Raw genomic sequence first — 26,539 nt, 5'->3', positions numbered from 1 at the left:
GGCTGACTGTCAGCATCATGTAAATGTGTGTGGCTGTTGCCCAAATTGCACAGACAAGCTTTGTGTCCTGACTTTTGTTTGAGTTTGTACAGAAGGTTTAATGCTCTTAGAATTTAGTCAGTGAGGCATGCTTTCCTGCAATCATTTTTTAAAATCTGTTCTGTTTTGCGTCTCTGGTATGTTGGTGTTTAGAGATTAAATGAGACAGAAAAGATCCAGGATGCTTTGTTAGTAGGAGGGGGCAAATTTGATTGTCGTCAGCACTGGGTTTCCATATGGGTACTTAAAAGCATTTGGCTTGCAGATGATTGCACTAAAAATAGCTTTTGAGCAGTTTGCAGCAGGGTCCGATTTCGTGCCTTAGCTGAGTTGGCTGTAAGAAACTTTCTTTGTGGCTGTAGGAAGGCTTACATGAGGGACATTTTTTGCTGATTCTATCTGGACACTTGTTTTTTATATTAAGATTTATTTAATTCATGGATAAAGGACACTGATGCCATGGCTGAAGATTCAGGTATACTTCTAGCAGCTTGGAATACCTACTGTATTTGTGACTCTGGGGGTGAGCAGCAAAACTGTAAATGTATTGTGGTATAACTTTAATCTGAACATTAAATAGTTTAAAAATTATTAATATTTGGGATTTCCTCTTCCTAGCTGTATAACTTTATGAAATAGATACAATGCAAACAATGAGATTTATTTTTGACTAGATATATACAGTATTTATGACTTCATGTCTAATTAGAAGCATATCTCAATTTTGTTCAGTAGGGCTTAATCTCATGTAATAAATGGATTACATTTTGTCTTCAGATTTTGACAGTGGGTGCCATTTTTTCTACTTGAATCTAGAAAATGAACAGAGATCCCTTTATAGAAAATGGGGCATATTAAACCTGAGGTGAATGAATATTCACGAAGACCTAGTTCTTCACATTATTTTATGAGCTTTGAAAGTGCAGCACTGTATTTTACATGACTATGGGATCTGTATAGACATATGGTAGGTGAAAGTAAAGGCTTACCAGATTTGGAAATTGACCTACTTTCTACATGGCTGGCAGTTTTTGCGTGCAGGGCTGCATCCTTGATTTCGTTTTCTGGAATGAGTTTAAATTGGTATATAAAATATGCTTTTAGCTCTCAATTGGCTCTTAATTATAAAATGTCATATGATAAAACTTAAAGGAAAAAAAGATAAGGTTCTGATTAGCATAGCTCAGAGGAGTCTAGCTGCTGCTTGCAGTAAAATATTCACATCATAAATTGTTTCACATTGGTTCTTGAGTGGTATGTGTTCTTGAGTGGTATGTGCTTGCTTCACAATTTCAAAAATAAATGTTTATAATGTGGCATTTTCCATGAAACTGACTTTAAGTTTTTGCTAAATCTCAGGGGGAACTATCTGCTGCTGAGATCATTTTTACTTATATAGACTATGAAATATCAGTTGCTAAATACTATATTTATCTCTGCTTTGGACTCCACATTGTAAGTGGCTTCACTATCCACGAAGCTGCTGGATCCAGTAGTGTGCTATATTATATTCCCATGACTTGTGCTACGGAAATATTTAAATATATTCATCTGTAACATGAGCAACTACTGTATATAATACTTGATGCTGCCCCTAATGACTGTTTAAGGCCAGGCTGAATGTGGAGAAGCTACTTCCTTGATTCAGTGCTAAATTTCTTAGTGTGCTTTAAAGACTGAGGATTTTTTTTTTTTGTAGTTTTTCTTCTGGACCCAAGACTCTAGAGTAGAGTGCAATCCTATACATTAGTGACAGCCAACCCGTGGCTCTCCAGATGTTGGACCTCAACCTCAGTCATCCCTGGCCATTGGCCAGACTGGCTGGGGCTGAAGTTGGCATCCACAAATAGCTTGAAGGCTTGGCTACTTCTGCTATACATGTTTACACAGAAGTAAGTCTCAATGTGTTAATGAGTCTGATTATTTATTTGTTTGTTTATTCATTTGATTTATATCTCACCATTCCTCACAAAGGAGCCCAGGGCAGCAAATAACTGTACCGAAATTTTAGCTTTATTTCCACAAGTGAGTTAATAACTAACTCTCTTCTGAAACTAATGGACCTATGAAAAATGGGAGCTGATAAAGTAATGATTACATTTCTTTGCTAAGTAGCCAAACCTAGGGGTCACCAGTTCTTCATTTTTAAACATCCCCCCCATGGTCCATAAATTTACTAACGTTCTTAGTTGAGTATCTTGACATCTCTGTGATCATACTTATAATTTCCAGTTTAAACACCATGAAAATCAATAATCTTGCACATAATAAAGAATTATGAGATCTGTTCTAAACAAAATAATAATATAGTATTTACTATTCTGGCTTGGGTTGGGTCCCCAAAAGGTGTGTATTACATTCAAGTTAATATGGTAGTCTTTTGCCCAATACCTTAAAAAAAAGAAGATTTAGGGGTGACACAGAGCTGCAGAGGGATGGAAGAGGCATGAGCATAATGGAAAACAGTTCAAATAATGAATTACAAAATGGGAAACAGGATTTAAATAAAGGATAAGTTTTATCTTTTTATGTTTGATAATTTTAAATGACTTTGATTTAAATTAACCCACCAGGCTTGAATCAGTAGACAGCCTTTTAAATAATTGCATGAAACCCTTCATTCTGAATTTTATGTAATCAAATAATATATTTGCAGGAATGTATAATTGTAAGCCTTGCCTTCTAGTAGTAATTTCACTTGCTTTATTTTACAGAAACAAGACATGGAGGGAACAAGAATGGGAAGAAAGAAGGAATTTCTGGAAGTTCATTTTTTACTTGGTTTATGGTAATTGCACTGCTGGGAGTGTGGACATCAGTAGCTGTGGTTTGGTTTGAACTTGTTGATTACGAGGAAGTGCTAGGTAAGCATTCCAACAGCATTTGAAATGAAGTAATTTTAATATTTCACATTTCCAAATGTCATTCTTTTGCAACTTCAGGATTTTGATTAAGAACCTTGGATCATATCCAGCTCTGTGGCTCCACTGGCACAAGGGACTTTTGTAATACACTTGAACTTCCTCTACCTCTCCTGTCTCCTCTAGCTCCCCCTTCACAAAATCAGCTGCAAAGAGTTGAGGGACCCTCAAGAGCAAATTTTAAGGGGGCACAGGGGGAGGAGAGGAAACCCAAGTCTCATTTCCTAAGTGAAACCTCACTAGTGCAACATTGGATTTAACCTTTCAACAATTACGGGTGCTTATTCATTGTTCACTATCAAGCACCAGATATTCATGAAAGTGTTGATTTAAAGAGTAAATCATGTAGTTCATCTGTTCAGGTTTTGACAATGTGAATAATGGTTTCTATATTTTTACCACGCATGCAGCCAAAGCAAAGGACTTCCGTTATAACTTGTCAGAGGTACTCCAAGGTAGGATTATAGAGAAATAAACTATGCTTATACTTCTTGGGATTGAAATACCTGACTGTTGGCATACTGCTGGAGTAAAAAAAAATATGCTTCATTATTTTATCTTCTGCTACACCCTTCAATCTTTGCTTTCTTTAAGTGGTTTTCAGATTTTTAACCTTATTCAGCTGCTACTCTTTCTTTTAGGGTTGAGTGTTGGTACTTCTTTATTAAGCAAATTTATGAACCACTTGATAGATAAACAAATTCTCCAAGTGTACAAATAATAAAAAGCTCAGGAGTAGGAGTTGGATCGCCTGAACTCCATGTTCTTTGGGGGAAGTGTATGGGCTAAGTTGACTTTCCCATTTTCCTATGGGAGTGGAAAGCTGATATAGGTATCACCTGGCATGCAGTCTGTTCTCTGCTTATCTCTATATGAAGCTGCTTTGGGGCATTTTGCTTCATTTGATTTGATTCTAGAGACTGTTGGAGCTCAGAGCAAATAGAAATGGTGTAACCATTTTCACTTCATGCCAAAATTATCTATAGGATTGAAGTCGGAGGGATGCAGGTGAGTGAGAAGACATTTCAATTGCCTGCCTTTCCCACAACTACCATTAATTTGGTTAAAGTCCACATGTAGTTGTGAAATGGAAGGTAGAGGATTTGGCTATGTGTAAAAGTGTAATCCATCCAATATCCAGACTACAAATATTTTTAAAGCGGTGAGCCTTAAGAAGAAAATGTGACTTTTCAAAGCTCAGAATTGCAGATTTTAGCAGATTTATTACAGTGTTTTGACATCATGTGGAAATGAGTAATTGTTTCCAACTGAAATGTAGCCATGAAAATATTAGTATCTGGGAAGGTTAAATAATTATAAAGATTCCATAATAAATTCATTAAAATAAATTATGCAGGGTTGTGTTTAACCAAGTTATACTTTCAGTATACTCTTTGAAATTTATGGGCCCAAGTTAGATAGGTCCAGTAATTACAGTGGGTCTATGCTGAGTAGGATTAACACTAGCTGCAACCCACAATCACTATCTGTTCTGTTTAGGCAAGATTCCAAATCTTATGGTTTGCATAGCTGAGAGCATAGCATAGCTGCACTCAAAGAATCAATCAAACTGGTTTAGAGCTGTTTGCCTGCTTTTGTCACCTGTCTGCTCTGCTTTCTTGTCTCTGGCTATATTGGGCTTTGGAAGCAGAACAATCTCCTTAATTATGGCTTGTCAACTCAGACATCAAGCCAAACCATAGCTAGATTTCCTTTCTTATAGTGCTGGTTTATTATATTGTTTTCAGTATAACAATTGAATGTGTTGCTAGAATTTTCAGTTTCATTCTGGGATATTTTGATTTTTGTTGTTTGGGATAAAACAAATATGCCCTTTGAGCAACCACCTTGGCAGGACTCTGTTTTAGCTTCTTCTCTGCATGACTGTTGCTTCTGCCTTGTTCAATAAGCCGTGGCAAAAAATGAGCTCAAACTATGCTCTCCAGTTTTTAGGATTTTCTAGCAATTAATCTGCTGTATCAGCCAGCTTGGCATGCATTTCTCTGATTGAAATTGCTTCTGCCTAAATTTCTTTTGAGTGTTTAGGGCTATGGCTCTGCCAGTATCTCAAATGCAGCAATTGCAAATTTCCATAGCAGCAGGAATATTTCTATGTTGCATGCATCTGCATTATTCCTGAGTACACCAATTTACTGTCTGAAACAGATGCATTTAACTTTGTGTTTGATATGCTGCTTATGAAGTATTGTACCTTTGACATTAGATAGGCAATTTTATTAATATGCAATCATCATGTAGCACTTAGCAGTAGATTTTTGAGTTCTTTCTTTCTTTTTCTAAAAATACTATTCCAGTAATCTAGATAAATACTATTTAGTGAACTGGTAGGTGCAATTCTTTTCCTATTAAAAGCCAATACCATAACTTCCATTAATGTGAATGGAGCAGGATTACAGCCATTGTGTCACTTGACTTGCATAGTCATTTCAGATACAAAATTGTTACAGTTCCTTAAACACTAACAAGTAATGAAGTGCTGATTTAGCAATCCAAAAGGATTTCAGATTTGCAGAAAGGTACGCTATCTTTTAAGGAGTTTGGTTTGTTTATTTGGAAAAAATGTATATCATCTCAAAACAGTTAGTAAGCTTGCATTTGTGTTTTGGAATGACATCTTTTATAAAATGTTGAGGCTCATGATTTCTTGCTACATTCCATCACACATTCAACAGATTAATATAGAAATAGATTACTAAATTAGTTTCTTTCTCTCCCTGCTCCAGGAAAACTTGGGATCTATGATGCTGATGGAGATGGAGATTTTGATGTGGAAGATGCCAAGGCTTTGCTAGGCAAGTAGACACTTCTAAAACTGTCTTAAACGTTACCTTCTGTTGCAGCATTAAAATAATGAATCTGGTTTCCAAAACTTCACAATATCATTATTTATTATATATATTTAAACAAAAAGTAACCCAAAGTGTTAAAATAATCACAGTAATTGCTTAATATTGGTGAAATTACATTGCACAGCACAGTGTATTCCTGTAGTCCTGTTGTTTTCTTATACAGTATGAAACATTTAATACGATAAATGTTTAAAGTGATAATATATTTTAAACTTTTTAAGGTACCTGTATAAAAGATTCCTGAGAAACATTGGTCAGAAATCCTAAAGTCCTTAAGCCTATTAAGCCGCCTTGAGTTCCACCAGGGAAAAAGGTGTAAAAGAGCACTGGAACCATTTTATATAGAGAAACAGTCATATTATACAATGAAAATGAAAACAGAAGAGAAAAGCATAAGATTTAAGAGGGATGAGAACTGATGTAAAGTGTGGTTTGATTGTCAAACATACTGAAGCACATAACCTAAGATACAATTGAAGTAAAACTGGAAAGAAGACCTATATAAGGCAAATCAAGAGGAAAAAGTAGCAAGACGTATCTAAAAAGCCAGAAGATTGACAAGACAGAAAAGGATGAGGACTTTGCAAAGTCTACAGAGTGAGACGTGAGGGAAAAGGGCACTTAGGACAGTGCACCTGATTTGAATAGCTAGGTTGTAAAGGTGAATAGTATAATACTAGATTAGTAAGAGGAATTGCATAGGTTGGAAGTGGAATGGGATGTTAAGTCTAGAAGTGGAGAAAAGACTAAAAGAAGAAGAGAACAAGTCCTGGGACCTTTCTCAAATAAAAATAATTATCTATATCTTGGCATTTTTATGCTATATTGACATGCTGTTTAAAGGCTCTGTGTTGCTTCCTTACATACAGGGATATTGATTTAACATTCAGATGTTCTTTAAGATCTTCAGCTTGTCTGGGAAACTTAATAAATTTAGTTTGTGTCGCTGCACTGGTCAAATATATTCCTGTGTCTTCAGATACCTAATTCATTTGATCATGTACAACCTTTAACCCAAATTGCTTTTATGTATTCTGACTACTTGTGATTTAACAATGTAGAAATCTACTGTATTTTTTGCTCTATAAGACTCATTTTTTTCCCTCCTAAAAAGTAAGGGGAAATGTATGTGCATCTTATGGAGCGAATGCAGGCTGCGCAGCTATCCCAGAAACCAGAGCAGCAAGAGGGATTGCTGCTTTGCTTTCACTGCACAGCGATCCCTCTTGCTGTTCTGGCTTCTGAGATTCAGAATATTTTTTTCCCTTGTTTTTCTCCTCCAAAAACTAGGTGCGTCTTGTGGTCTGGTGTGTCTTATAGAGCGAAAAATACGGTATATATTCAGGCACACCCCGAATCTCCTCCATTCATGAGTCGACTAATTACCTATACAGCATAAACAGCTCCACCCCCCAAAAAAACCCTTGAGGGGTGATGGAGTGATAATAGGCAGGTGCTATCATTGTTATTTGTGATTAATTCTTTCCCCAGTTTCAAGGTTTACATTGCAGAACTTTGTCTATTAAATATGAATAATATGAACAATACTGATTTAGTCGTTCACCAAGATGCTTACCCAATACCTTTACATGCCAAACTTTGGCTTTATGTTAAAAAAAAAAATACATAAACTTTGAGTAGCAGACCATTGGACAATAAGATGAGCTGTGTGTGTGTGTGTGTGTGAGAGAGAGAGAGAGAGAGAGAGAGAGAGAGAGAGAAGGAGAGAGAATGCATATTGATTTGTTTGGGCAGGTGTCAGTAATTTACTGGTTCAGGAGCCTAGTCTTTAGTGGTAACATTATTTTGAAACTGACATAAAAAAGACAAGATCATGCTACTGTTTCATAGATGTACATGTAATTAGAAATCAGATACTCCCCAGTCCATGACCATGACTGGTTCATATGAGCAGGATAACGAAAGCTTTGCCTCCCTCACAAGGTACGTCTATCTCTTCATCTCCTAAAACAGCCTTGCTGGTGTGATTTTAGGGGTGTTACCCTTACTTTATTAATTGCTCATTTTTGTAGTAGTAATAATAATAATTTTATTATTTATACCCCGTCCATCTGGCTCGGTTTCCCCAGCCACTCTGGGTGGCTTACAGCATATATCGAAACATAATAAAACATAAAGCTTTGGGTTACAGACACCCATTTGCTTTCTTCTTTTCTTTCTTCTTCAGTCTGTAGTTCCAAGATATGCAATCTGACAGCAGTGTTTTCCCAGTAAAGGGAATAAGCAGCTATAATGGGGATCAAGGTTTTTCTAATTCTCAATCACTGCTTTATATAATTCTGCAAGGAAAAAAACAACAACAAAACCACCCTTTAGAAAGGACTCATTTCTTGGTTACTGAACCAATATGCTTTTGCGCTTAGGATATGTTTCCAGAAATGGGGGATCTTTGGCAGTGCTAGACTTGCAAATTAAGGGTATGGGGAGAGGAGTTTGTGATGGGTTTGCACCTGCCTGATATGAATGGTTTGCCATATAAATAATGGCTAGAAGATGGCAGTTTTCTACACCAATAACAAACTGTTAAAAGTGGTTATGAGATGCTCTAATAAAACCTAGCTTGCTAGGTAGAATGTTGAAGTGCAGGAACATGGCATTTTCAGAAATGCTACCTGTTTCATGCAGAAGGCCAGCAACATGGAAAGATGGGAGGGGTTTGAATGACACGGTAATGTCAGGAAGAATTATTTAGATTTATTAAACATTGGGGAAAACTTTCGGAGAAGCCATGCATGCAAAAGAGAGGGGCTATAGTTGAATTACGTTGAAACCAGGCTGCTAGTGTTTGAAGTGGTGCTCATAAAGATTGTAGAATTTCCCCAAATTTCTTAGGGAAATTGGTCAGGCTGGAGCGCATCCAGTTTGGGATAAAACTTACCTTAAAGGTAAAGGTAAAGGTACCCCTGCCCGAACGGGCCAGTCTTGACAGACTCTGGGGTTTGTGCGCCCATCTCACATCTATTGGCCGGGGGCCAGCGCTGTCCGAAGACACTTCCGGGTCACGTGGCCAGCGTGACAACGCTGCTCTGGCGAGCCAGAGCCGCACACGGAACGCCGTTTACCTTCCCGCTGGTAAGCGGTACCTATTTATCTACTTGCCCCCGGGGGTGCTTTCGAACTGCTAGGTGGGCAGGCGCTGGGACCGAGCAGCGGGAGCGCACCCCGCCGCGGGGATTCGAACCGCCGACCTTTCGATCGGCAAGCCCTAGGCGCTGAGGCTTTAGCCCACAGCGCCACCCGCGAGCTGCTATATCAAGAAATCACAATCTCTTTATATAATTCTGTGGCAATTTATGAACTACTATGTACAGTTCTAGATACTCAGTATCAATATAATATAATGCTTGAAAAGGTGAGGAAAGGGTTAGAACCAAAATGATACAAGTTGTTGAGGCACCTTTTCTGTGAGGAAAGGTTACAGCTTTTGTTGCTTTTTGCATAAGCATGTGTTTAATCCTCACCCCATTAGTGGCCTCTAATAATCAACCATCTTGGCAAGGTCAGTAGTAGGAATATGTCTTTGTCAGTATTTTTTAAATTTCTTCAAATGGTTTGTTTCTTGGGTGCTTATTAAAACTTTCAGATTTCTTTTTTACTAATTTTCTTAACCATACTGTTTTAGATTGCTGATCATGAAACAGGCTCTCTTAAATCCTTCTACTTCAGTTTCTTTTTTTCCACCTAACTGCTACCTTCTCTCTCTCTCTCTCTTTCCTTTTATTCTTGTGTAGGCTTGACCAAAGATGGCAATAATGAAAATATTGATTCTCTTGAGGAAGTCCTTAATATTTTAGCAGAGGAAAGTTCTGATTGGTTTTATGGTTTCCTCTCATTTCTCTATGATGTAATGACTCCTTTTGAAATCATAGAAGAAGAAGAGAGCGATGCTGCAGATGATGTTGATGGTACGTCACAGAATGAAGGGGTTCAGGGAAAAAAGACATGTGTTATTGTGGATTTACAGAACCAATGACTTTAGTTCAGGGATCAAGTTCAATTATCAAAATGCAACAGGCTACTGGGGTAAAACCTGATGTAACCCCTTACCCTCAATGGACATATCAGCCATGTGATGTAATTCACTTGTCAAAAAGCCTTTTTGAGAGAGAGACTGGGGTAAGACAAAAGTGTCTTCAGTAGTATGATTGGTTTCTGTATGGCTTTGTGTCAGTTTGTGCTTTCTTACACTAACTTGTGCTGTGTATTCTTAGCACTAACCCGCACAAGCTCTATGGTAGTAACCTACACTATTAACCCTTAAATGATTCACCTTTCTAATAAAGTGTTAAATTACTATAGACTATTCTGGCATGATTGACAAATTATGTATATATTTATATTTTATATTTTAAGATTCTGCCTACTATTGCATTAAATAAGAAAACTATTACTGAAATTATTTGAATTTGCTACCGATGAGTATTCCTTAATTTTATAATTTATTACATGCTTTTACAGACTTATACAGCAGAATACTGAGGTTACTCAAATTTGTTATGTTAGTAAATCCATTTACTATATGAAAGAAATAGCATGCAATTGTTGTATATTTTGAAATGAAGCTTTCATTCTTATTTTCTTTATATACTATTTTATCTCTTAAAGGCAGATTTGTTTGTAAAAATTTAGTGGACATTTTTTGAAAGCGAGAACCTGTAAATATGTATTTCTCCTGTAATATTCAACTAATTAAAGCTGATAAATGCAAACTGTCTTTTATGTCTTGCTAAACTGAATGGCTGACTCAGATTTGCTTTTTGATTTTTCTGCTCCGCCGCACCCTCCCCCCATCTCATAGTGAAGGGACTGATTATACAAATGCCTGAGTTCAGCAAGTTTCCATGCCCAGCTTTGTATGGAGCAAATTAACCTTCTGGAACAGATATGTGTGCAAAATTTTGTGGTGTGTGTGTGTGTGTGTGTGTGTGTATGGTAAAATCTAGTGCCTGTATTTCATGCACACTGCTGAATAATACTTAGGCTTGTTTGATCTGATATTGCTGATCAAACCTTAGACTGCAGTCCTTTACACACTTTTCTATAAGTAGAAACCATTGAACTCAATGGAGCTTACATCTGAATAAATATGTATAGAATTGCACTGTTTGTCTCAGAATTAGCACATTTGATAGAAACTTTCATGACTCATAAATGTGAGTGTTTAAGTAAAGTGTTCAAGTAAAGTCTACAGCCTGAGGAAGAATTCTATGCATTTTCAAAGCTTGCCTGACATAATATTGAGCACATAATGTGAAAAAGCTACTTTACATTTTGCACAAACTTCTGCTTTCTTTGCTATGGCAGCAATGTGTAAATAATTTGCAGAAGATGTACTTTGCATTTTATTTGTTCCAAATAAAAATACCTGAGCTGAACCCTGGATTTCTGTGACCATCCTCAACTGTATCTGATGCAAAGCAAGTCCATATCTTGTAAAATGGTTGGGCATAACTGTTGTAGAAATATATTAAAACAGTGGTTTTTTTAATTGATAAATGATATATACTTTGTATGTTTAGCCACAGTGGAATAAATTAATGATAACTTTTGGATACCACAGTATTGTAGGAAAAGAACTTGAAAATCTTGAAGAGCTTGCAAGGAATGTACCTTCGTTTGTTTGGAGTTATCTAAAAATAGTTTTGTATACCTGAGAGTATGAGTTAGAAGTTATTTAGTTGAGACTGATGAAAAGGGCAGTTACTCATAAAATGGCAACCAATAATTTGGGGCTTTGTGGGGCAAAACATAGCCTTTGTCCTTTTGTCACCAGATGTTCAGCAAGAAATTTCATTTTCTTTTCAGTTGCCTTTTCTGTTCTTTGCGGTGGGGTGGGGTACGTAATTTGAACAATTGTCTGAGGTTTTAAAGCAAAGGTGAGGAAGTGGAGATTTCATTGGTTTTATTTATTTTGCTAAACTTCAGGCTCTTCTAAAATAATAGACTGCTATAGCTGACCCAAGGCTATAATATAACAGATTTCACACCCTTTATTATTGGTGGCTAAAATTTAATTCTTATTGGAAACGGGTTTCACAGTTATAAACATCTGAGCAGGACCATATAAATAAATGTTAGACAAAATTTGTATTCTATTATGTAATAACAGCAATAATGGTTCAGCTGTGGAGTTTATTTCAGGGACTAGATTAGTGATTGTCTTTTTAAAAAATGTATTCGTAAGATTTGCTTGTCTGAATGTTTTGTTAACAAGTTTGTTTTTTTATTGCCCAATGTTTTTAAAACTTCTGGACCTTTAATACCACTTCCACATTCCTTTGGTGATGAAATGGTAAAACTTCAATCATGTTTGAGGTAACCTTGTTTATGATCTGATCTAAAGTTCATTTGTTTTTTGCTTTTTGTATAAAAAGGAAATAAAGGGAAATCATATAGGTTTGAATCCAGAGCAATGCTGGTGAAAGAGGATGGGTGAAAGGTGACTTCTCTCTCTCTTTGTCCCTACAAAAGTTTTTCCTGAGGTGTACATTGCTGAATGGAGTAGGCTGTGACACGCCAGATTAAGTGGGAAGAGGGGGATTACTGAAAATTGGGAGGAGGCATCTTCTGTGAGGCTATTTTTCCTTTGCACCCAGCATAAAAATAAGCAGGTGGGCAGAGGAGGCTATGTTAGCCTGCTATATTACTAGCCTACATTTATTGCTTGCCCGCTTCTTATTCATAAAAAAGGACTAGAAGAGGTGGGACCAGAGTGCTACTCCTATGAATAAAAAACAGACTTAGTAATTATTTTTGTAGGCTATTAACTTTTATGGGCTTATCTTCACAGCTTGCTAAGGTCTTTGAGAGCATGATATTCAAAAGAAACCAGTAACTTAATAGTATATCACTGGATCTTTTCAGTTTAGATCTACAGTTTATATCTAGTACAGTATTTTGAAATCTTCTTTCAATCACCATGCTTATTATTTTATTTTATCTTTATGCTCCACCTTCCTACCAAAGCACTCAAGATGGTTTTCAGTTTAAAATAATGTCTTCAGTCTCAGGTGCATGTTTCAAAAGGAAGGAAGAAGAAAACAGGCAAACTCAAATATCAACCCATTCACACTCTTGCGCTCTGTAATTTGAGAACTGGTTGAATAATGAAGTTATGCGGTGACAAGGTAGAATGGTCATTGCAGTAGGCACTTTGGGGAAGGAAGGAGCCGAATGGTAGTTCCCAGTCAGCTAAGGCAGGGAGCCAAGCTGCCTCACTTTAGCAACTAAGACAGCCAGGTGGCATGTTTAGGAGTAGACGTTAGTATTCAGAAGTAATAGTTCTTGTTCATTTGGAAAACCAGTCCCAAATCTCCTTTTATATGGTCAGTACCTGCATTTGTTCATGACCCACTTCACTATAGCATTTTGAACTTTTGTCTACCTCAGCAGCAGTTACACATGGCTTTCTGTTGCATCTGAGTTTAGAAAGTTTTAACTAGCTTTAGTTTCCTACCAAGCCAGGATATAAATACATGTTTTAAGGTTTAAATACATGTTTTAAGGTTTGCTCAATATGAGGTTAACCATTGTTTCTTAGTTTGGACATAATAGAAATCTTCCTAGCTTGCTTCCCCACTTGCACAAAGGAAAGAGTGAAGTGGCTCTGTGCAAGTGTGTGAACCTTGTTCAATTTTGGATTATTAAACTGAGGTATGATATTCCAAATGCATCAATTGTGGTCGTTTGTCAAGTAATATATGTGGAATACAAATATCATTCATAAAATAAGTAAGAGTAAAGGATATTCATACTGGGGGAAAACAAGCTTTCATTTTTGTGATGTATCAATTTTTTAAACATCATGTTTCTTTATCTGCAAAGTGAAGTCATTTAAAAAGTTTTGTGACTCAAGTGTTCCTTAATTTAAGTCTTATAGTAACATGGCCACAAAATGTTCCACTAAACTAATGTATGCCATTCTTAGGTACGGAAGATTCTTTCACATGAATCCATATGTTTGGAAACAGATAAAATATTAAAGCATAAGATAGCATCCTTTTAGTTTATGCTTTCCCATACTTGGTGTTACATAATCCAAACAGCACTTTTTCATAATTGATAGTTTAGCTTATGAGCCAATTACCAATGAAAAAATCCTATTTGGAATTCTCTTTGTTTTTGCGATACATCTTTCACTTTCTCTTTAAGAACCACCAGTTAGAAAACCCATACAACAGTATTACTGATTTTTTTCCATTAGACACACACACAGAGAGAGAGAGAGAGAGAGAGAGAGAGAGAGAGAGATGCTGTTCTCGGATCAATTGAGATGGTGATGACTAATAGAGCTCCCCAAACTGGAGAGCTTTAAAAGCCAGAATAAAAGCAAATAAAATAAGACCATAGATAACAAGATTGCAATACACTAAAAGTCTAATGGAATAAAATGTATTTACCACCCTCTCATCAGAATGGAATTTCGTTACTGGGGTATTGCTATAGAAAATGTCCTTTCCTGTGACCTTACCAATTATAGCTTTCATATTTGATGAAATGAGAGAGACTGGGCCTATTATACCTGTGTATGGCTTATTTTGAAAGCTTTGTTTAATGGAACACTTCCAGAAAACAGAACAGTCAGGTATAAGTATTTTTTAAGGTCTGATGTAATTTTGGTGCTGTTTTATACTGGGTCATCTCTCTCTCCCCCCCCATGTGTATAGCACCTTAAAGACTTAAAATAATGTTTGTAACTTGTTTTCATCTTATGATAATCAGGGGAGCCACCAGGAGGGGTTGCCAAGAGAAAGGCTAAAGTCAAAGGTACTTTGCTACTGGAGCATTAGTGACCTCTTGTGCACACTGATTATGAATGCCTGAATTGCATGTGTTTTACCATCTTGTTAAATGTGTCTACTAATTCTGGATGCAGTTCGTACCAGTGTGATTTCACATTCAAAATGTACTGAACAAAAAAAAAAAAGCATTAGTTTTGGGTGCTCTTCAGCATCCTACATAATTAGATCTACAGTACTTTAAAATTTTAATTTCTAATCCAGCTGCAGGCTGTGTGTGTGTGTGGATCTGCATATTTCTCCTGCTGGATGAGGAATCCTGTGTGCAAATTGATGCAGTGCATGTGATTCTGTAGGATTTGGTACAAGGCATGTGCAACCAGGGGCAAATATAAAGATTGGATTCCTACTAGTCAACTGTCTGGGAAGGAAAAATAGGATGCTACATTCAGTCTTTCTTATCAAATATCTAACTAGCAGAATTCTAGCTGAATTTTCCCAGTGATGCATGAGAATTTCTGATCACTGAGTGCACGCCTTTGGATCAAGGCCTTTGGGCAAAGAATTCAATCATTTGGATAGATTAGGCTTCTACAATGTGCATGGCATATGAAATACTATATAGTTTACATATTGTTACCCCAAGCATTCTGCTCAAAATATGCTGGGCCTTTCTTAATTAGAGTTCGTGTCTTCCTGTTGAAGGAGAAATGCTCCTTTTTATGTTTCATTGTAATATCATAGTCTTTTTATTCTCAGGGCTTTATTTATTTATTTCTAAATTTTATACACTGTGAAATATCTTAAAGCAGTGTACAAAAAGAATAAAAGAATAAAATTATTGGTTAAACCAGTTAACAACAACTATTAAGAAGAACTTTTTTAAAAAGCAAAATCAGCAATAAACTAAAAACATCCACCACAGTCCTCTCCACCACCTTCCTTCAAAAAGGAGGTATTTGCAACTGGTCAGTAGTTGTTCCAGTCTAAGGGACCCAGAGCCAGTTTCTTTAGAAGCGGTTGTACCACTGCCTCTTTCAAGGCAGGAGAAACCATTTCCTCATGCAATGAAGCATTAACCATGCTCTGAACCCAACAAGTTAGTAATGCTAATCTTAAAAGATTTTTATTCCAAATGCATTGCTCCTATTTCCATTCACGGTAGAGGGATTGCAGATCACTCGATATTTTATTGTAATCACCTTTTGCAATTTTTTTTAAAAAAAACAGGTGTAGAAGAAAAGGCCTTGTTGGGAAGAGTGGACTAAATAACGTTTAGCACATGTTTGTTCTCTATCTCACAATTGCTGGAGAATGTGAGCTGGAGAACATATTGGAAGGAAAGGCCAGCTAGAAGGGTGCTTTTACCCCACCTGAACCTCCTGAATCCTCCCTTTCCCCGAAATTACTTCTGACATTAGAGTTTGGCTGCAAGAGGAGATGTAATTACCTAATGGGGAAATTTTTGGCAGGTTCTTAATTCTTGCCCCAGTCTGCAGATCCTCCCTCCCCCATGTTTCCCCATAATTTCCTGAATATTTAATTCAGAAATGCCTGCATGTGTGTTGGTGGTTTTCTTTTCCATATTAGCTAGTACTTGATTGGATTTGAGTTTTACCTGAAGTGGCATTTTTGTCATGTAATTAAAACACTAATTATGGTATCAGCATATTTTTTTTAATTAAAGGCAGCTACAATACTTCAGATCTATTTCAGTATTAATCTATTGAAATAATATTGTCAGTTTTAATTGCAAATTGTATGCACAATTGTGTGACTCAATCATTTTCATAAGTCTCTGCATATATAACTTTCTATTTTAAAACCATTTTATAACGATATAGTATTTTCGGCCTCTAATAAAAAATCGTCTACATGATGGTCATCATTAAAATCAGGTGTTTTCAGTAGGATCTTATTTTTATCTTGTGTTTACAGCACAATGGAAATACTCCATGCAGTGTCTTCTTTACAAATCATGACCTCTGGAGTCAGTTTAACATTTCTAAAATTAGCCTATAAAACGGGTGGAGGAAGCTGTCATCCTCCAAATGTTGATGGATTTTAGTTCCAATCACCTCCAACCAGCATGCCCCAAGGGTCAGGGATGATGGGAGTTGTGGGCATGCACAAATTCCTCATTCCTGTTTTATGGGGTCACAGCCATTTAACTTCAAATGAGTTGCAGTACTCGCCTAGGGGTGCCTAACTTTGTTTTTCACTTATCTTTTTCAAATATATGTAACATCATGCATAGTTTTAGCCAGTGTTTTTTTTTCTGGGGGGACGCAGGGGTATGCATACCCCTAAACATTTTGTGAATCTAAGTTTGGCCTCATTGAGGGGCAGTATTTCAATATGAGTAGGAAAATGAGAATACCCCTAAACATTTTTTAAAGGAAAAAAAGCACTGGTTTTAGCATTTGTGAATTGAGATTAGTCATGTTTTCTGTTAGTTCAATGATCCAGCCCTATGAGTACAGGATAGCAGATAGCACTGCCCTTTGCATAAGGGCAGAGGTCAAGGAGATCTTAAGAGAAAAGACCAAGCAGATGTAAAAAGTACAGTAGCAGAATGATTGAAGTAGGGATGGGGAATCTGTGGCCCTCCAGAAATTGTTGAACTACAGCTTCCATCATTCCAGCCACAGCTTCCCCACCCCTGACTTTAAAGTATGCAAATTTAATTCAGTGTATGTTTGAACTGCTTCCTCTCTTTTATGATATCCCCAACCCCTCAAAATCCATGGATTGTATAAAAGCTGAGTGAACACAGTTCTGCTTGCACAGTGGGACTTTTACTTGCCTCTCCTTTCCCTGTGCACCCCCAAAATGTGCTTTGGAGGGTCCCCCAATCCTCTCAAACAGATTTTGAGGGAGCTACAGGAGAGGAAGGGGAAGTTTCACTGTACAAGCCAAAGTCTGTAGCATGAGCAAGATGGCAGTGTTGGATATGCAAATTTTAGATACATTATAAGGAGGTTATGCCAGTTATAGACCTCTTGTAAAATAGGCGAATACATTTTATAGTCATTGATTTCTATTTAACAGTGTGTCTCTTTTCTAATTTTATTTAGTAGCTCATCAGGTAGCATGATGTTTTTTAAAAAGCTGGCAGCCGAATCATTTTTCAGGCAATTGAAAATTCTTTTAACATATTTAATTAAGAAATGTATACGTCAGTTTCTCTAAGGCCACTTACAATACATAAACCCCTTGAAATAGGAGAACTAGTTTAGATACTGTTAAAGTTGGGGAAATAGAACAGTTTTCATCTGATGCTGAAGAATAAGTTTGGGGAAGCCCTATAAAATAGAAAGTTATTTCCCTTGGCACATCCCAAGTAAGGATTGCTACCTGCAATTCTTTTGACAGTACTAATACTGTGTGATCAAGTTCTTTTGAATTGCAACTATGAATTTGTGATGTGAAGTTGGAATGTGAGTTTGGTTTACTAATATCCAGTGTCTTGATGTGTGTTCCTTAATGAACATTTCCCCTTTTTTAAATGGGAAAATAGAAAAAATAAAAGAGATCAAAGAACCAGCCAAGAAATTGAAAGAGAAGCAAGAAGGAAAGAAGGAAACCAAAGATGAAGAGAGGAAGAAAACCAAGAAGAAAGTTGATGACTTGGAGAGAAAGGATAAGAAAGTTGCTGATGATAAATCCAAAAAAGAATCTGAAAAGGTTAAGCGAGACAGGAGAGGTGAAAAGGAGAGATCAGGGTTAGATAAGAATCTTAAAAATAAAGAGATAAAAGAATCAGCTAGTGGCAAAGAGAAAGAAATTAAAAAAATAGTTAAAGCCCTTTCTAAAGCATCTGATAGCTCAGCAAAGGATGAAGAGAAGAGGAAAAAAGTAAAATGATACTATTTTCATATCTGAATGTTGCTTCAGTTAGAACTGATAGCACAAGAATGTAATATAGCACCACTAAGGCAATTTGTCTTTAGCTTGTTAGAGTAAACAAGATGACAGAATCATTTGCACAAACAGCCTTAGAATATGTATGAAATTGTAAGCATGAAATAAGATAGACTGCTATGAAATTCCAATTTGTACATAGTATGTCTGATAATGTCTTGTACATTCTTATTGTACTGAGATCATTTATATAATGGAATGTTTTTGGTACTCAGTATGTCACACATAAGGCTAATACAAAAATAAAACACTGAAATATTTGTAAGTGTTGTTTTACACCGGGAAGCAGAAGTATTAGGGGGAAATAAGGTAGACTAGTTTTCAATTTTTTGTGTGTTCAATGAACATGATCCAATTTATACACTTGGAACGATGGAAAATCTTATCAATATGCATATCACTCTAGAAAGTGCAACAAAACACATCTTTTTCAACTATTCAGAAAATAAATACATGGAAGAATGAAAGCTCAAATGGAGCAATGAAAAAAAGTGAAGAACAGGTGTAAAATAAGTAAGAACATTTCCTACAAATTATACCTTCATTGCTACCCCCCCCTGTTTGCATTTTACAGACGGCACTGGTTTTGTTTCCTGTTGGGTAGAAAGTAGAACATACTATTATATATGTTTTAAATAAACCTTGAATATAATCTTTTCCAAAATGATATTTGGAATAAGTCCATTTGCTGTTTTAATCTTGACATGGAGAATACTGTGTCAAAAAGCATTTGGGGCGAGGGGGAAATCTAGGAAATCTAGGGCTGAACAGACATTGGTATATGTGCTATGATCAGTGCAAGGTTTGAAAATATATGGTTGTGTAGCTCTTTGTGTCTCTGGTCTTACCACAAGAAGTACTCATATATGGGTGACAAAGTACAATTTTGACACAAAAATAAAAGCAACATATTTTAGCCTTGTTTTTCAGTAATACAACACATTTAGAATTCTCATGAGATATAATGCTTTACTTGATCACGTGAAAAAACCTATGAAATTTAAATTTTAGACATCTGTGTGGGTCTTTCTGGGACCATCTCTTCCATGTTTTCTGAAATGTACATTGGATTATGTATTTGCATCCCATTGTCAAATTTTCACTTTTGTGTGAACTATTGCATGAAATAGTGGATACACGCTATAGTAACATACTTGAATGGCAGAGAGATGAGTGGGGAACAAAGCGTAGGATACAATAATAAAATACCAGCACTTCCCTAATACCAGGGGTTATATATTTGGGTTGATCAGTTTATAGCTAGATATTTTTTTTAAGGGTGGTGGAAGTTGGAAATTAATCTCCCAATGTAAATGGCTTCTATCCTTTCGTTTTGAGCCAACCCAACCCTATTCTGTCGCTTCTCACCCCTTAGCTTATAATGCTCTGCATGAGTAATCAAATTTAGGTAGAGCCCTTGGGTTTTGCAAATTTCAGGTGCTGCTGTTTTCCCTTCCACCTCCAGCTTACATTTTGGGAAAGCTTTTAGGAAAGAGAAGAGACTGGCAAATGAGCTGGTGATTGGGGAGCTTTTAGATGTTTCCAAGCTTTGAATGATGTTTATTAGAAGCCTGAGTTTTTAAAAAAAGAAAATCCAGAAAAGTGTAGGTGGACTCAGCCCATTCACAATCAAGGCAAGTTTCTCTCCAAACTGATATGAGTGGGTCTAACCATTTCTCATTCAGCTGAGATTGATATTCCGTCAGCAAAGGTCAGACTGTCACTTTTCCGTATAGCAAAGGGGATTTGTGCCTATAGCACACATAGGTAGTACATAAACGCATTGATTAGTGTTACAAACAATTTGTCCACAAAGACAGGTTCCTGCAAAGCAGTATTATAGGGCCTGAGGACCAGGGTGGACATGGAACTTCTGGCTTATTTATATGTTTCTGAGAATGAAAAACTCCATGTGGCGTGAGACCTTCCTGCTTACCTCAACATCTGTACATTTGGTACTGCATCTGAATGGTGTGGATGTACAGAATTTATGGTTACAGACATTATGGGCTGCCTCTCCCCCATATGAACTGACCTGGACCCTGTAATAATCATCTAAGGCCCTTCTTTATGTGCCTTCTCCACAAAAGGTCAGAAGAGTGACAACATGAGAACAGGCCTTTTCCTTGCAGTCTTCCTGTTTGTGGAATGCTCTTTGAGGAAGGCTCATCTGGCACCTTCATTACATATCTTTAGGTGCAAGGTGAAAACATTTCTCTACAACCAGGCCTCTGGCTGATCAGCATTCCATGGCCTTTTAAATGTGTTTGTGGGAGGGGTTTTGTTTTGTTATTTGGTTTTTGTTTTGATTTGTGCGTGTTGTGAACTGCCCTGTGATCTTTGGATGAAAGGTGGTATACCAATTTAATAAATAATAATAATAATTTGATCTTTACCTCTAACAAATGAAGATTCAGCAACATGAAGACTGAGTGTGTACCATTTAGATGCTACATCTAGTTCATGGCAACTTTTAGGGTAGTTCATATTTTACCTTATTTTGGATTGAAATATACAGGTTGAATTTTTTGAGAAACTATTTTGCAATTCTACATACAGAAAATCATCAAAACCATGCACATTCTTGTATGAAATGAGTTTACAGTAATATTCCCTTTCCAATAAAGTTTAATGTACCAGTTTGTTCTGAAAGAAGAATGAAGAAACTGACAGTGCAATTCTATATACATTTACTCAGAAGTAAAGCTCTTTATGCTCAAAGGGAATTACTCTAACATGGGTGTGAGTAGGATTGCAACCTTAGTGTCCATTTAGTAAAATCACAGAGTGCCCTGTTCTCTATGACATAATCCACCAGAACATTATGGATGTTCTTTTATACCGCTTCTGTTTACTGCAGTAAGGGTTGCACCAAAGATTTTGGTGGACTATACTAGCAGTTTGTAAACTTATAAATGCTACAGAAGATATGTTAAAAACACTGCTCAGAAATGCTTCCGTTTACTTTAAAATTGCAATGGATAAAAATGAGTCCATCAAATTCCATTTTCTTGAAGTGGACAATGATCACTGTAGATGTGCAGGCCTTTCCTACTGAGCCCACTCATGATTTTCTTTGCTTTGTTGTGCAGTATTGATGGAATATTGCCAATGTGGTCAAGTTCATGCCGAATATGAATTTTGAGGAATTGTCTTGACCAAAGATGCTAAATGATAAGATTGTAGCATGGTATTTGGATTTGACAGGTCAAGTGGCTCGATTTGTAACCTGTCTCCCATTTGAAAAATGTTTACATCCATTATTTAGATCAGGGAAAGGAAACTGTGGTCCCCCCACAACTATTAGCCATATTGATTAGAACTTAAAGGAACTACAATGCAACATTTGGAGAGCCACAGGTTCTCTTATCACTGGTTTAGTCATTTGATGGAAATGCCACTAATTTATACCACTTCTAGCTAGAAAAACATGTTTGTTTTTAGTGGTGCAAAATCTATTAATTGTATGTCAGGAGCATTTTACATGTGGAAGCATTCAAAATATATTGCCTCCTTTTTTCTGCCTGTAATCTGAAGTAGTACAATCCAGAATTCTATTTGTATGCTGCCTTATTCTGTATAATGTATAGATTAGCTCTTCCTATCAAAAGTGTGCCATGGAGAAGGTCCTCAGAAACAGTTTAGGGGAAAGAGAGGTTGAGACATTGTTTTCACTCTTCCCCCTGAGCCCCTCAGTCTAGAATCTTAACCTTGGAAAGATACCTTCCTCCTTCTCTACCCATGAGCTGGCTTTGAGTGGGAGGCAGTATTTTCATTAGACATACATTGCTTTACTTCATTCTTCTTCCCTTTACCCCAAGCCAGTTCTTCTTGTTTCATCAATGGTAATGATCTTTATACTGGATAGGGGAGGTGTTGGTGTGTGGGGGGTGGGGGTTTAAATAAGGAATGAAGCAAGGGTGAAGGGTTAGGAACAGAGAAGAGCTTCAACCTTCATTTGGAAACAGCTACTATCCCAAATCCACCTTTGGCTTCTGCTTAACAACTAAATACCGTATATATTTTAGAAGAAGTGGCCCTGATGTACTATCTTTTGATGCTCTAAGTAATTAAAATTTAAGAGTGCCATCCAGAGACACATATAAGTTCACAGCAGCATTTGGAGAGATTTCCTTGAAGCAGCCCATAACCCCATATTTACAGAGCAACTTTGGGTTTTGGTAAAAGGAAACTGATTTAAAGGCAGCTGGAAATGAAACCAGTTCATACAGAGAAGTTTACCTTTAAGAAGATGCTGCAACAGGCTCCAAAAACTGGTTTTAAAAAATGTTGGACTTTGAAATACAATGTGGTACTTCTGTAGGCTGTGTGTAGTGTGTACTCTCCTTTTTGGTAGTCTTTAGATTTGTGGGCTTGGATCCAGACTTTGCTCTCTGTGGTGGGAGACTCCTTTGAGTAGAGTTCTGATCAGGGGACTCCTTCACAGACAGAAGGGGAAGGTGGCAATTCCTCTTTCCTTAAAGCCCTCTGAAAAAATATTATTGTGTGGGGTTACAGGGAAATCAGGGATGAGTGGACGTTTCCTCTTCCCTCTTCCCTCAGCATGATCCCTCCACTGGATCAAAAGCGTAAATGGAAGGAGCCGTTACAGTCTTTCTAAGTTTGGATTCAACCCCTTGTCATTATCTCAGTGATACCTAAGAAAGCCAAAATGTTGAATCAGAAAGGCTAAAGTTAACTTTATAACTAAACAATGCAGGACTTAAAGAAAGATCTGTCCCAGAACAGCAAAAGCCAAGAGATGCTGAAGAGGTTATCCAACCTACAGAGGAGCCACATGGGAGAGCAGGTAGGTTCTCATGCAAACTAAGTCATAGAAAAATAAACTCCAGTCTTGCCTATCTTTTTGTATGGTAGAAGCTTTACACCATCTGCTCTACAGCAACTTGTCCTCAATGAGAGGTTTGCAGATCTTGTTGTATTGAAATTCCTCTTCCATAATGTTAACACTATGGGAGTGCTTTCAGAATGGTTCCATTGAGGTAGCGATATGCATAATGTCACATTGAATTTCTTTCTATTTAGATATTTCATGAAAGATTAGTCAGCAGGACAAACCTAGTTTCATTTCTGGTTCATGAATTGTTGTGTGTACTTCACCAGCACATTTACACAAAATCATTCTGAACTCATCTCTCAGGGAAGTAAACATTATATGAAAATATTCCCCAAATCAGAAAAGATAAAAACAGGGGGTGGCATCCAATGTCATGTGAGTGGACTTCTCCTTCCTTGCTTCTTCCCTGAAGCACCATGCCCATACCCCAACTTCTCTGCAGCCCTCCAGAACAGATTTGGGGGGGTATAGGAGGAAGGGTGTATATGTTCCACCAGCAGTTTAGGTTCCCCCTGGCAAATGAACACTGTTGGACTGCACCCCAAAATGAAATAGCTATTGAAATCATCTTTGGATGTATATTCATTTGATAGATTCTCCATATAACCTTTAAATCTTTTCAAATAAAATATTAATTAGCTTAAATAATAAAAGTAGTTTCTTTACTAGAGTTCTTTATATCAGGGATTGAACTGTAGAAACACCCTAAACAGCTATCTGTTACACTGTATACATATGCCAGTGCAATCATTTATTTTGTTTTTGTTTTTTGCCACTCTTAGCATGACAAATATTTTTCTTTGTTTCAGGCACTGAGTATTGTAAAAATAAATGAGTAGTTTCTATAATGGGGTGGGTCTAGGTTAAATATTTTAAAGACACTTAAAACAATATGCAAGTTTCCTAGTACTTGGAAGTCTTCTTGCAATATGTACATGCCACTGATTAGTGCTACATTCATTATGTGCAATGTAAAATTTCATCATTACATTGGCATACATCTGTGCGGAAAATAGTCAATCACTTTACACGGTTAGCTTTACAAACGTTCAGGACTTGTAATTAGCTGTTTTCACTTGGTCACTATTCAAAATCACATTATATGAATCTGTGTTCCTTTTTTTAGAATTATGGAAACTTTAAACATGTTATTTATTTATATATTTGAGAGATTTCTATACTGCCCAGTATAAAAAATGGCCACAGGGCAATGTGCAACAAAACAATACAATGCAGTACATAGTAAGCAACATAAATATCAAAAATCCCAGATCCATATTAACTTGGCTGTAGATTTGTATTTCTCTGTGTTGGTTTTACCAATATATTGCTCTTGTGGTACAGTAAGTAATTGGTTCTGCTTCATAAGCTCCCATTGTTGCTCTAATTCCAGGTTGTGGACCTTGAGTTCCAATAAAAACAATGTAGATTCCACAAGCCTAAAGTCTGCCTTTGTACGTATGATAAAACCTTGCAGGCTGTGCTTGCTTATATTCAAACATTTTCATTGTCATGAGGGCTGCAAAAGTGCTTTGTGTAAAAAGGAAAGCTAAGATCCTCAGGAGTCTAGATAGTTCAGCATAGCAGATTCTACCCCATACTCCCAGCTCATGGAAGATGCACTGTTAATCATGATGGATAGTTTCAAATTATTTAAACTTAGAGGTGACTAACCTGTGTCCTTCAGATGTTGGATTCCAACCCACATTCACTCATGGACAGTGATGTGATGCGGAATGCTTCGTTCATCTCTACTAGATTTATTTTATTTTACAAAACGTATACACTGTTTGACTGTAAAACAGCAACAACCCCCCTCAAAGTTCTGTACTATAGCCTTGTGCTTAACTATAGTCTCATACTGTTAATTTATGGAATCACAGAATCATAGATAACCAATAGTTATCTAGTCCAATGCTCTGCAATGCAGGAATCACAGCTCAAAAAATCCCTGACAGATAGCCATCCAATCTCTGTTTAAAAACCTTCAATGAAGGAGAGTCCACCAGCTTCTGTGGGTACATGTTTGTGAAATGTACAGGCACCACCCCACTTATGCATGTTCACGTCATGTGTGACTGCACATATGCATTGTATCAGGAACCCAGAAGTAGGGGAAGAGACCTGAAGGGCCTCAACAAAGCCCTGCTGTGCTTCCAGCTTGCAGGGAGACCTTCCCCAGAGCCCAAAAAGGATGTCCTCTTTGAGCTCTGGGAGGGTCTCCTGGTGAGTCAGAGGTGCAGTGGGGTGCTTCTCACTTAGGGGCATTTCACTTATGTGTGCAGAGGGCCAGCACAGGCTCCCCTGTGTAAGTGGGGAGTCACCTGTATATGAAAAAAGCCTGAATAAAAATGCCATATATCATGTTTACCAAGTCTATAGGGAAACATGCTCACTTTCCCTAAAAGTATTTGTTTTCTGGTTTTTGAGCTCAGTCTCTTCTTTCTGCTGACCTTTGATGTATTCTCTAAAATAATGTAGAACACAAGAGTGCTGAAGCAGAACCAGAAGAGGAAGATGAAATGGACACTTTGCTACGTCAAGTTCTTGAATCAGAGTTTGGTATGAATGAATACTTTGTCCATGAACTTCTAAAAAGAAATTTTAGAAGTAACCAATTATTTTGATCAGTTAAAAATTGTATGTAGCTAGTTACCGATCTTTCAAAACATTCTTGCTGCTTGTTGGAAATAACTGTTTGCTTTCCAAAACGCAATAATGACTGTAGTGGCTAATGACTGCCTCTCATGTGTTTGGCCAATGATACCAGTTTATAGAATTATCCCATAATAACAGTAAATGCTTGAGCGCAATATCAGAGCTAAGCACTCTTAAGATCCACTGATTTCTGTGAAAGGAGTAATTTTAAACTTGTGGGTTGGATGTGCACATTTCCCTCCACAAACAGAAGGGCTCCAGTCCAGCAGAGGCTTTCATCCCACTTTACTGGATGCTCCTGCTGGTAAAAGGGGAAGAAGACGATTTTTGGCAGGACCTAGAGGATCAGGGTTCAAATCCCCACTATGCTATGAAGCTCACTGGAGGATCTCGGACCAGTCACTGTCTCTCAGCATAGCCTACTACACAGGGTTGTTGTGAGGATAGCATGAAGAGGGGGAGAACTGTGTAGCTTTCTTGAGTTCCTTGAAGGAAATAAATGTAATAATA

The 26,539-nt window shown here is 37.1% G+C and overlaps 1 protein-coding gene across 5 annotated transcripts in view; it reads left to right on the top strand.

The window, feature by feature from the left end:
* The window catches only part of ASPH (aspartate beta-hydroxylase), a 31,843-nt gene extending 12,414 nt beyond the window's left edge, over positions 1-19,429 (top strand). Inside the window, exons 2-6 of one of the 5 annotated variants that reach the window (XM_082234033.1) lie at positions 2,754-2,903; positions 3,371-3,415; positions 5,705-5,773; positions 14,573-14,617; positions 18,110-19,429. In XM_082234033.1, coding sequence (XP_082090159.1) covers positions 2,754-2,903; positions 3,371-3,415; positions 5,705-5,773; positions 14,573-14,617; positions 18,110-18,456 — 656 coding nt within the window. In that variant the 3' untranslated portion in view covers positions 18,457-19,429. Of the gene's footprint in view, positions 1-2,753; positions 2,904-3,370; positions 3,416-5,704; positions 5,774-9,582; positions 12,144-12,225; positions 14,618-18,109 lie in introns of those variants that run through there. The other 4 variants (XM_082234036.1, XM_082234034.1, XM_082234035.1 and 1 more) reach the window with 4 other exon arrangements.
* Positions 19,430-26,539: the final 7,110 nt, after the last annotated feature.

Source organism: Podarcis vaucheri (genome assembly GCF_965113315.1).
Source record: "Podarcis vaucheri genome assembly, chromosome: 8".
NCBI lineage: Eukaryota > Metazoa > Chordata > Lepidosauria > Squamata > Lacertidae > Podarcis > Podarcis vaucheri.
This window is presented reverse-complemented; position numbering and strand designations above follow the sequence as displayed.